The 13047-nt window shown below is 36.1% G+C and overlaps 1 protein-coding gene across 1 annotated transcript in view; it reads right to left on the bottom strand.

Moving 5' to 3' along the window:
* Positions 1-13047, bottom strand: part of ST18 (ST18 C2H2C-type zinc finger transcription factor) — a 145158-nt gene that overhangs the window by 31300 nt on the left and 100811 nt on the right. Inside the window, exons 15-16 of the mRNA XM_053930203.2 lie at positions 7146-7391; positions 141-256 (exon numbers count right to left, since the gene is read on the bottom strand). Coding sequence (XP_053786178.1) covers positions 141-256; positions 7146-7391 — 362 coding nt within the window. The remainder of the gene's footprint in view (positions 1-140; positions 257-7145; positions 7392-13047) is intronic.

Raw genomic sequence — 13047 nt, forward strand, 5'->3', positions numbered from 1 at the left:
ACATTTAACTATCAAATGGTCAAAATTGCCCTAAAACATTCCTGAAGTCAACTATATAAACCAAGGTATTATTATTCAAAATTGTGACTTTGAGCCTCATTTCCAGAATCTCACAGAATATGCCATTTTCGATCACTTACGTGATTAGTTCTTTTTTGAGATCTCTTGCGTGGAGCCTGGGCTTAGGGCTTGGTATGGAGGCCTCTCCAAGAAACTTTTTTTCCTCTAAATTTTCTAAAGAGTTCACTGGGTCTTTCTGGAGAAAAAATAAACAGAAGCACAGAAGGCATTAGTGAACGCTGGCAAGACAGCGGTATTAGAAGGTGTACATCAGTGTCAAATATGAGTTTTGGCTTAAAAACTCAGCTGAAATTCCTCATAGGATTTGTACATAAAATAAATAATGCATATAAGGCTACATCCCAATTGTTTTGTACATTTATCCTCAGTGAAAAATGACATATTATAATTCATGGAGATACCTTTAAAAATTTAACATTTTGGCAAATATCTAACTACAGGGGCATTTATAGAGTCCAGTAATTAATATTTTAATATAGTTCAGGCTTTAATGTATAATGAATATTTCCTAAAGAACATGTGACTTGTTCTTTATATACCCAGCGTTCATTGGTAAAACAGAAGCTATATGCAAAAATAATCACAAAAGGTTTAAATGGAAAAAGAAGTAAATTTAACAGAATGTTCCTTCTAATATACAAATAACTAAGATTTAAATTATTTGTTTGAATTATGATAACTGACCTCATAATATTTAGGCATTTAGTTTGATTTTTCTAAATAATTACTTTAATTCTTACATCCCTTCTTAGTTTTGTTAAGTTACTTTTTTTACACTAAATTGGCAGGCTTTTACTTATTGGATGGAATTTCTTTTTGGATTATCACTGATTTTCATAGCCTTCTTTTAAGCTTAAAACTGATCTTGATTTCATAAGAAAGTCTCACTAATCCTTTTAAAATATTTATTTACCACCTGATATATTATATTACAGAAACCTAATGATGGTTTTTCTCAATCACATAATTAGTTTATTATTTAGTTTATATCTGGTAAATATAATACTTTCTGGATTTAATATTAAATTCAGATTAACTGATATAGAAAACTATTCTAATTCTCAAAAGCACTGATCTAAATAAAATGATAAAACTATTTTGAATTTTTAAGGCAAATTTCATTAAAATCAAGTGAATATAAAAGTGCAATGAAAAAAAAAACAATTTTAATAACCTGAGTCTGCATTCAAAAACAAAGGAAAAACAAAATCTCTGAATTTTTCCAACTAAAAATATAATACTAGACCTTGATCTCAGTTATAAAGGCAAATGCAATGTCTTTCATTAATTACTTAGATAACAATTCAATCAATTATTTACACGAGACCATACAGAGTAAATACATTGGTAAAATATCTCAAGTAAGATTATCTTCAGACCAAATTAATAAAACCTGTTTTGGTACAATTTTTTTCTTTATATTATTTACAGTGCTAAGTTCTCCATTTTATTGATAAATGTTTGAAAATGGTAGCAGATGACAATATGCAATTTAAAAATAAAGAGAAAGGGGTATGCAATGATAGCTGCCTACTAAAATACAAAGAGAAGTGCTATTTTAGTGGCTGCTTTCATGGAATCTGAAGCGAAATAGATGAATGATGTTTATACTTTTGAAGTTTTACAGTATGAATGCCTAAAGTGAAGCAATTCCTAATTACAAGACTCACTGAAACCTAAGAGTATAACCATCCGTTCCATTTAGTGTTATCTGGATTCAGCCTAGCTAGTATTTTCCACTATAATTTATACTCATAAGTGTCTTGGCTTTTGGAAACTAGATATAAACACTAAGCCCCGTATTAAGTCCCAATGTGAAATAGTCTTTGTTTTTCTATTTAGATGTTGAATTTTTCCCAACAATGACATAAAGGAAAAAGAGGCAGTTTGTTATTTTTTATGATAAAGAGAACTGAGAACCAAGTATTTCTGAGAAGACATGTAAATTTAGAGACAAATATGTAAAGGTCATCAGCTGTTGTTTGGCTGCTGAATCTGTACATTATAGAAAGTGAGGGAATGAGAGACTTTGAAAGAAAATAGCTTATAAGAGTTTATTATTTGACTAAAATGCATACAAAATAATAATCCAGAATATGTATCATTGAATTCGATATAGTAATATGTAGTGATTATTTAACAAGATGATTTTATTGGCTATGACTTTTTAAGTATTTTGTAACTTCTTTTAAAAACTATGGACTCTTATGTGTGCAATTGCATTATAAAATAATTGCTCAGCATATTGCCCCTAAAACACTTGCAGAGAGCACAGGTATTAAAATACAGGTGACCATTACTAAGAAAATTCTTAATTTTCTTATAGCAGCATTTTATATTGGATAAATTCTTAAAGACTTAGTAAAAAAAAATAAGTTAATATAATTTATAAGATTTTTTCAAAATATAAAGTACCATTAAATATTATAAAAACTATTATTTTCAAAAGTATTATTTTGAAAATAATTTTATCCTGTGCATATGTAAGAGCCAATGTGGCCTGTATGTGTGTTTTTAGAGAGTACATGGGTTCAGTGAAATTCCTCCAATATACAGATGGAAGTTTATATTGATTTCAGTAAAGACCAGAACATAATGGTAACATGAATAACAGATAATAGCATCTGGCACTTTTAACATTTTAAGCCCTGAAATCTTTGGAGAACTGACAGTTGAATGAAACTGACAGCCCTAGTTATTTCTCAGTACTTTCCTTTTGAGATATTTTGAGTTTTTTCCAGATTCAGGATTTTTTTTTTAGGGGGCATCTGGACAGGCTATTTTACTGAGAGAGACAGACAATATTTTCTGAAAATTACCACCAAAATTAAGCAACTGTTGTGCATATGAACTAGATAACAATGAATTAGAAATAATGGTTCAATTTCTGGTTACATGTAAGTGTGTACATGTAAGCGTGTCACACGGGGTGGGGGTGGGGAGGTGATGGGGGTGGCAATGGGAAGGATGGGGTGTGGGAGCAGAAACAGGCCACAACAAGCCAGTCTTCAGTGTATCACCTGGGCCATGGGCAACCACCCAGTGAAGCTCATTGGAAATAGCAAACATGGACAAGTCCCTTTAACTTGTACGGTCACATCTTGCAGATCTGGATCCTGCTATTCTGAGAGGTACTGTCGTTCACTGTTGCCTTCACTAACCTTGCCACATACAGTTTCTTCATTATTCTCTTTTTCAATTTTCTTTCTAATTTTTTCAAAATTCTGTAGTTGTCTCCATTTTTGGTATATTTTTTTTCTTTGTTTCTCTTTATTTTCTCTCTTCTTTTTCTTTGCTATAGGGAAGCCCAAGTCCATTAATTTCTACATGACCAAGGACCAACAACTTTATCTCCTTGAGCCTCCATTTTCTCCTCTAAAATTTTTGACAATAATCCTGCTTATTTTTATTTTTACTGAACGTGGAATGCCTCTAATAACTTTGCCACGAGGACATTGAATGCAATCTACTCTTTCAAAATAATACCTATCGAAGATCATACTTCTCATTTTCAAGATTCAGAACAGGACATAAAAAATACTTTCTATTAGTTGATTACCTTGGCATGGACGAAGAAACGAAGAACAAAAGAAAATGTATTTGGGAGTTACAATGATCCAGAAACACTCGTGTCTGTTCCCATTGCCCACGGGAGTGGACACGACTCACCCGTGTCTGATGGCTGTGGCAATAAGCATCAAGCTTAAAAAATATTGTGTCAACTCAAACCTCAGGCAGAACTTTGATGCCAAGAACTCACTTAGCATCTCCAAATTCACTTTTCCTTATTCTTAGTAACATGGAATTTCTACATACCTTCTAAATTTCAGATTTAAAATTATTTACCATATTTTGCCATATATAATGTGCACCCATATTTTTGGCCCAAACTTTCAGGAAAAAATCGTTTAATTTTGTAATTAATTAATTAATTTATTTATATTTAGGCACTTTTTTTTTTGCATTCTAAAGGAACTTTAGCATGTATTTTTTAACATAATATGGTACAAGAAATTTTATATAACAAATAATACAAAACACAAGAACAGATGCAAGGTATTTCAGGTACTATCCGTGTATAGTGCACATCCTCATTTTATCCTCAAACATTTGGGCAAAATAGTGTGTATTATATACAGCAAAACACGGTGGGCTGCAAATTGTACCAGTAAAAGTCTGTACTATCAAACCTGAGGTAAGTAAGTCATTCTGAAAAGAGCAGAAATCTAACCTAAATAAGTCCATTCCTCCCACCATGAATTTGCCAGAAAATAAAACATGGGCATAGATATATAAGCCTTACATAAGAACGTACTTCTGTTAAATCCATAAAGCTGCCAAGGTGAATCCCCATGTTTTTTGGAATTATGCAAAAATGAGATTGGAAAGATAAAATATTTGTTATAAGACCTCATTTTCTGACCAAGTGATAAGAAGTGTAGCCAAGGGGGTCCCTGAGATATTAACTAGACACAACATGGGGGGGAGTTTCTCAGAACATAAAGGGTACAATGTTGACCTTGTTGCTGGGGGCACAGAATTGTAACCGGTGTCAAACAACACAAGACCCACTTGTCCTAAACTTGCTTCATTATGACACAGGACTGCACTCATATGTCTGACTGCACATTGACTACGGCCCCTGTAAAACACAGTCCCAAGGATGAGGACAGAAAGCCTAAGTCCCACCCTGCACAAGGCCTTGAGATCCTTTATCCCAGCAGGATTCATCCAAGAATAAGGGTTCATTTATGCTTACTTTGCAAAGCACTGTGCTTCATGACACATATGACTTTTACTGAACTCCCAACAACAGATCCTATAACTCAGATCAAGATTCCCATTAGGGAGGTGGGGTAGGATAGGCCACAATCCCATCAGCATCAGCAATCGACCGGCTGGAGACTAAGCAGACTTGTGAATTGGGGAGCAACCCTACCCACCTTTCCCAGAACTGACTTGAATGGAGTGGGATTGAATCAACACTCTTGACCTCATCGTGATTGTGCTAGATCAGTTAATATGAATGTCAACAGATTTCTGGGTTATAAAAATAGATGGAAGTCAGCTAGGTATCACTTCTGTTCTTTTGCACAAGCCTGAAGCGGCAAGGGGAATGTGGTGGAGGGAAGGAACACATTTGCCAGTTTGTGGTCATCACTTGAAGTAAACCAGCTTTTTATACTTTTCAGGTGTCAGTTTTATATTTATTAAAGTCAAAAATATACTGTTTTAAGAAACAGTTCTTCTAAAATATGATTATGATAGATTAAGTAAGACCATCCCTCAATACTTTAGGTAAAATGTTAAGGCCAAGCAGAATAAAGTCACTAAGACCAGTATGACAGAATCTAATCAGACGCTGCTGATGTAATATTTTCCACTTCCTTCCTGTGATGGTGTGTGTGCTGGTGACACAGAGCAGCCCTTGGGTCCTGGGGGGACTCGTCCAGGAACCTGTCCCCAACTATGCCACATAGAGTTGGCCATTCCCTCCTTTCTACTTTGTGTGCCTGCTCATGCTGTTTATCAGCGTAACTGGTTATGGGTCTGTCCTCTGCCAGACTGAGGACACGTGTGGTGGAAGAACGTCCTCTGTGGTGCTGCCTCTTCAGGACCTATCTTTCTACCTGGACATAGAGATTACCGCCAGTGCGCATGTGCCCCTGGGAGGAAGGGAGGGAGGGAGGGAGGGAAGGGGAAAAGGGTGGAAGAAGGGAGGGAGGGGAGAGAGGAGAACTGCAAACAATCCAATCTTGTGATCACTACCATTTATGTTGACTTATGCACTGAGATGTTAAAGCATATGCTGAAATCAAATTAGTCTTCCCCCAAAGTCTCTGAACTTCAAAAGGCTGGAAAGGGTGGCTATTTCAGTTCTTTAAACATGTAAAGTGGCAAGTATCAATAATTTTCCTGACAAAAAGAGAAAAAAAGAATCACTTACTGTAATAATTAGGGTCACATTTGCAATGATATAGAGTCTAAACCACAGAGGGCTCTGTCCATGAATTTTTTTGAGTGACACTAAGCCATGCTAATGAGGCCAAGCCAGGTGGCTCAAACTATAGAGATGAAGGCTACATGAATTTCTGCACACTCACAACATCTGGCCTTCAGGAGTGAAACCACCTCCAAGATAACCAAATATGTAAATGTCTCTCCTTGACTTTGGGATTGAGACTATTCAGTCGTCCAGCAGTTGTGATCCAATACCTTAGCAATGACCCGATACAATTGTGCCTCAGAGTCTTCAGGGGGTTAGTTCCAGGACCCTCTTGAATAACAAAATCCATTGAGGCCAAATCAATGGAACTTATATAAAATGGAATTGTATTTGCATATAACCTACCTACATTCCCTTGTATACTTTAAATCATCTCTACATTACTTATAATACCTAGCAATGTAAACACAATGTAAATAGTTGAGATTCTGTATTGTATAGTGGATAATAACAAGGAAAAACGTACATGTTCAGTACACAGGCAATCACTGTAGCTTTAACTACAGAGCACATGTAAGCAACAATGTAACTTTTTTCCTGAGTATTTCCAACCCACAGCTGTTGAATATGTGGGTGCAAAAACTGAGGATAGAGAAGGCTGACTGTACACAGTTTTGCTAACACAGTTCCTTCACAAACCAAGTAAATAAATTTGACATGATTCTTATTTGTTCCTGAATTGACTTCATCTTCTATCTTCTGTTTCCGAAAGAATTTGTAAGCTGGTATTTCCTTGTTGAGTGATACATTGTCCCCTCCAGGCAGCTGTATCTAAAGGGATAGATAATATAATCTCGTGTGCATTGCACACAATTGTAGCCATAATGGGGATAAAATTCACAATAATAACAGATTATTTTAGGCAAGTGACAGGAAAAGTTGGATTCATTTATCAATTTCCTCTGAAATTTCAAATTAGCGTGTTATCAAAATCTAAAACAAGGTATAGAATGATGTATTATCTAAACAGGAATGCAAAAACATAATTTAGGAGGAAAAAGCTAATAACACTCTTTAATAATGCTATCTTGAACTTATTGACATATTAAAACAATACCTCTTTCTCCTCCTCTGTCTTCCCATGAGTTTTGCTATAGTTGATAGGAGCATCCCAGCCTTCTTGGTCACAGAGAGCCTGATAGAACGCTGCATTGACCAAAATGCTGCTTGTTTTGAATGGAGAAGAGGAAGGAGTTGGAATACAAGTGTTAGAGGAAGTTAGGGGTACAGCTTTGTCCAGGATTCGATTTTTTTTCATGCTTAAGTCCAATGTGCCATTTTCATCCACTTCTATCTCGGCTCCCTGGTATACACAGGAAAGAGAAAAACATTTAAACATTTTGCAGTTATACCCTACCCATGTGGGGCTTTTAAGGGATAATTTTAAATGCAAGCTTTTATGTAAGTGTATCTGATTTTAAATCTAGTCTAAATCTTTCTAATTTGCTTTGCTTAATGTTCAATTCTTAGGCAGACTTTTAAAAGCAACCCCATTAATGAGCTTCATGATTCTGGGTTTAAACAAAGTAAGCCTAATATAAATACTAACTATGGATAAACCTGTGATATATATTTTAAAGTTTTAGCTTTAAATCTTTCTTCCTAGTCTACAGATTATCACTCCTGATTCCTCACTTAAAGTATTAATACTTGACTTTATAAAAAGGCACAACAGTTCTCCCCCTGCCCCCCAATCACAATATTAATCTAACATGAGAAATATGCAAAAATAACCAGCTGGAAGAGAATTTTTATTGGAATGTTAAATGAATATAAAAGTAACATTTTACCCAGGGTTACCTGAACCATAAAAGCTTTGTTAAACTGTGGGAGGCACTTTGGGGGTAGAAGACATGCAAACCATAATTCACTCTGTGGGCCGTTGGGTAGCAGCTGCCTGCGAGACCACGCAGGGTTTAAGTTCTACCAAAGAACTTCAGAATATAGGTGATTATTTTCCAAATACTTAGTATAAGACTTAAAACTAATCTCACATTTCATTTTTGGGATTCCTTTGGCTAAGGTTTTTTTCTTTTGCTTTTAAGGTTCATGTGCCAACAAATGGTGCTGTGTTTGGGATATTCTGCAGGGCACATGCCATGGGATGGTTTCTATGACCTCAGAAACTATGAAGATCGCCAGGCAATAACTCCCAGAATTTGGGATAACATGCTTGTCATTTTCCTAAGTAGGTCAAATGAATACCTTTCTGGTATTTTCGCCGTCATCTGTCAATTCCCATTTAACGTCTGGACAACTTCTCTACACTTTGTCCTTTAGGCTGGCAAAGCAGGAGTCATCCTTGATTATGTTGGCAAGATCCCTAACGTGTGTGGTGGCCAGTTACTTCCCAGGAGATTTATTTGTAACTCCCCACTTACACTGTGCCTTCACCTCCCCAACAACCCCACTCCTGCCCACGAGCTGCCACTGAGGTGTGGGCCACAGTAGCTGAGCTCACTGCTCACTCACTGCTTGCTCCTGATTTAGAAAATAAAAGCACCTCTTCTGTTTGCTTGTTTAAACCGCGAAGTCCCTATTTTCAGTCTCTCAGCCTATGAAATAGATATGCTTTATTTTATTTGTGGGAGGTAAATACACTTCTAATATGTTTGTACTGAGATGCTTTGGCCATATCTTTCTGTCCTTTTTAATACATAGTTTAATCTCCTGTGATAGTTTTAAGCCCTGAATTTGACTGTACAGCTTATCCAGGATAATAACTTAGTAACCACAACATCTTATGCCATCTGTATAATATCAAATACATTTTTATACCAGTATTAATAAACCTTAGTTACAAAAATCCAAGATATTAACCATATCGGTGCCATGTGCTCTCTCCATGACATAACAATCCATTCTGTCAGGAGCATATCAAACCAATTATTGGCTTCATAGCTGATGTGTAACTGCAGCAATGAAACAGAGCTACAGTAATCAAGTTTAATAACCAATGTAAAGTAAAATGCTGGGTACCGTAGTTGCTGACATTTTTCATAAAAAAATTAAAACTTGGGTTAAGAATGCACAACCAATATTCACATAAAATTCCAGACCTCTGTGACAGATGGCTTAGGAAAAAGAAGCCATGTGACTGGGCTGCAGAGTTTTATAGTACAAAACCCATAAATAGTGCAGATTTGATCTTGCTGAAAAAATATCAATTATTCTAAGACAACAGTAATATATATATTTTAGTTTTTACAGAAAAAAAGTTCCAAATAGTAAATTTTTAAAAATTAGAGTTGCTATGACTATACATCTTGAGTAATTATGTGCTGATTGCAAAAAATCACTCCCAATGTTTAAAGGAGTTACTTTTCTGTAGGCTAAGCCCCATCCGGCTGCTCCCAGCACCTGACTTCACTGGGAGAGAGCACGTCTGGGTAACAGGGTACAGATGGGCTTTAAGTGAGCGCACAGATGCACTCAACAATTACACACAGTTCCAGAGAAGGGTCCCTTTCTGCCCATAGATGGGTGGATCGCACGTTTACTGCATGGATTTTTATTGAGAGCAGTATTGATAGACATCACTTCTCTCCAGTGTTTGAAAATCCAAATGGCAGGATAAAAAAGGTGGGGGGTGTTGAAGGGGGAGGCCACAGGAGGAGAATAAAATAGCTCAACAGCTGAAAGGGAGCCACAGAAATCAAAATGTTCTGATTTCTCAAAGTGCTCTTTGGGATCCTTATTTTAACCACCAAGTTTACATTTTAATTAGCGAGGGTAGGCATAAGTCTAAGGCTGTTCATGCACCTTTCAGCTCTGCAGCACATCCAAGGCCTTCTATCCATACCCGCCACTTTCAAGTTACAGACGTTACCTAGGATTCATCATTTATTCATTAAATTGCTGGTAAAGGATTTAATATTTTCGAGCTACTATATTTTGGAAAAAAGAAAATTGAAAAAATACATTGTTTCTGCCTCCAAGGAGCTTATTTTATGTACATGAGAATTTTGTAGTAAAAGGTAATTTAATAAGTGTGCTATAAATTATTAAACTGAGAATTGAGGTAATTATTCATTATAATTGCTATCTGCACTATAAAATAAGAAGTGTCTCAGTTGTCCACCAACAGAGAAATGATCACTGAAATTATGCTGCATGTATTTAATGACACATTATGTGACCAGTAAAATAATAATTATGAGGACTTCATAGCAACATGGAAAGGACATATCACCCATCACTGAAAGCAGGAAACAACTGGCCATTTCCACTGTGCTTACAAGTAGGAAAAATAGATAGAAATTTGTTTCCTGAAGAAGAAGAAGAAAGGAAAACACAGAAATTATTGTACTTATGTTTAGAGGATAGGTTTGGGGCTATTTCCTCCAAAATTTTCCAGGCAAATGATAATATTATATGGATTAAACAATTAAAAATTTTATCACACATTAAAGATGGTGAAATTAAGAATAGCAAAATAATAATTTTTACCTTAAGTGTTTTGATGATCAAAATTGTTAATTTTCAAAACATTGGTAGGATAACTCAACATTATTTTCCTTATTTGGCAAGTTATCTATCAATACAAGATAGGTTGCCCACCACCTTTTCCTTTTTGACTTGGCTAAAAGTCCTGCAAAATGAAATGCCCCTCAGCCTAGGTTTCCGCTGGAATGAGCCCCTTACTTTCATGTCTTCACTCATGGTCTTCCATTCTTGCTTCAGAGTGTTTGTTTGGGAAGTGTGTTTTCGTGTTTGAAAGCTATCTGAAATATGTTTTCAAAGCAGGCAGGGTATTAACAATAAGCAACAACAAGAAGAAAAGATCTAATTCTTACTAAATAGTAACTGAGTATTAAAACTATTATATTAAGAGTATAAACTTATAAAATAATATACTCAGTATAAATAGAATGATTGGATTTGGGGGAGAACTGTCTTCCATAAGGTACAATATTAAAATGTAATTTCCCCAAAATGTTTGTCTGGGACTCAGAGTCACAGCCAGTAAAAACTATCGGTGGGTCAGCAGTCTGAATGCCACACAATGACAAGATGTTTAAGAAGATGTGAAGTGGAACAGGTGTCAATTCAAATTTCAGCTCCAACGTTTATAGCTGTGCCACTAAGAAAAAATTATTTAATATGCCTGTACTACTTTTTCTTCATCTACAAAATGAAACGATATTTTCTGCTTTACGGAGTTTCTAGAAAAATTAAAAAAGATTAATGTGGACAAAGTGCTTATTTATAGTGCCTGGTACTTAGTAGGTATTCAATTAAGGACAACTAATAATAAGGATTTGACTGTGTTTTTGTGCACAGAGGTAAAGTGTCCATTATTAAATATCTATTTTCCCTACACATGTATTAATTGATTCCTTGAGATCCTTGACTGGAGTCCCTTATAACATTTCACTCACAGTGTACGGCGTAAAGCGACTGAAAAGGCTGCTTTGGATTCTAACCGCCCTGTGAGCTGCCTGGCTATTTCTGATATCAGGCAGCAAGAATGACGGTGTGATATCATGTTGTTTCTAGGCCTTGTTCAAGCACAAAACAGACTTTGAACTTTAAACATTTCAAGCAAGTGTCATTTTTTGTTTTCTTTTAAGGCACACTGTACATATGCCACTTTGTCTGAACAGGTGGGGAAAACACCAAAACAAACAACAGAATGCTTGGCAAGCAGCAGTGATTGGGATAAAGATAGACTGTGAAGTGTTTCTACCTCTGTTGATGAGGGCGGGAGGAAGGAAGAAAAATGGGGAGTGCCTCTGACACGTGCTGGCACACGCTCACAGAGGGCTGGAGGAAAGCGCTCAGCAAACTCAACAAACCCAGGATGCTCACTCTGTGCCTGCCGCCTATTTTGACTGAATTCTCTGCTCAAATCAGTAGCAACAGTAGCCAGACTAAGGGGGGTGTTTGAAGCTGTGGTCCATGTACGCTTTACAAACCCATATGAATTCCAAATTAAAATGAAGGATATCTATAACTCTTAGAACAAATGAAAGTATTAGAATCAAAAGAGGGCTCATACCACAGACAAAATTACTTTTAACTACAGGGTCTGGCACAAATAACACCCCTTTTTTATTACAAAATCACAAGCATGCAATTCGGTAACATAACCATACTACACTCAAGCACACCATATGACATTTTAGGTGCAATGTGCAAATTGCTGTCCATCCCGTGTGACACATTCACGTGTCCTACCGACCACACTCAAGCAAGCCTTACTTCTGCCGGACACTGTATTATAATCTACTAAATGGTATTATGTTTTCCTCCTGACTTGTTTCTTTAAAGAGATACTTAAAACACATACAGGTGAATTTTGGCAGTGTAGATGTGTTACATTCACGCCAGATTGTATTTTAATGAATAACCCCTTTGAAGATTCTATGCAGGATATAATGAACTTGACTTTGGGCACTGATACGTGTTGGGAAGGGGCAGATGAAGGGAGTGCTTTAGTGTCAGTTAGACAGCCTCTCAGAGCTGAGAAACTTCAGAAAGAAAAGAACATTCTAGAGTATCCATATCATCCTTCATTGTTTTTAGCGTGTAGGAACTCAGAGTTAGAGTTCCCTCACCTCTCTGAAAACAGCCTCTGTTTCTATTATCTTTCATAAGAGTGGGGATTTTTGCAAATCACGAATTCAGATTTCCCACTAAACTTGGAGACAGCAAAGAGCTTGCATATAGCATGAAAAATATATGTATTAGCCTCAAGAAGTGAATATGAAGGCAATTTTAAGGTTAATGTCCTTAGGCTTGGTTTTAAAAAGGTTATGACCAGGTGATTTCATGATCTGTAACTTTGTTCTCTTATTGGGCTCTCTAAGCTACTTCAGAGAATCTGATCATGTGAAAGAAAGGACTCAATGGAGACAGAAGGAAAATAAGAAATTAGCTCTCACCCAAGTTCTTTTCAAGTTCTCTGCGAAGCCACCCATGCCACCCTTGAACATGAGTAACATTACCTCTGGAAA

Source organism: Desmodus rotundus, chromosome 8 (assembly GCF_022682495.2).
Source record: "Desmodus rotundus isolate HL8 chromosome 8, HLdesRot8A.1, whole genome shotgun sequence".
NCBI lineage: Eukaryota > Metazoa > Chordata > Mammalia > Chiroptera > Phyllostomidae > Desmodus > Desmodus rotundus.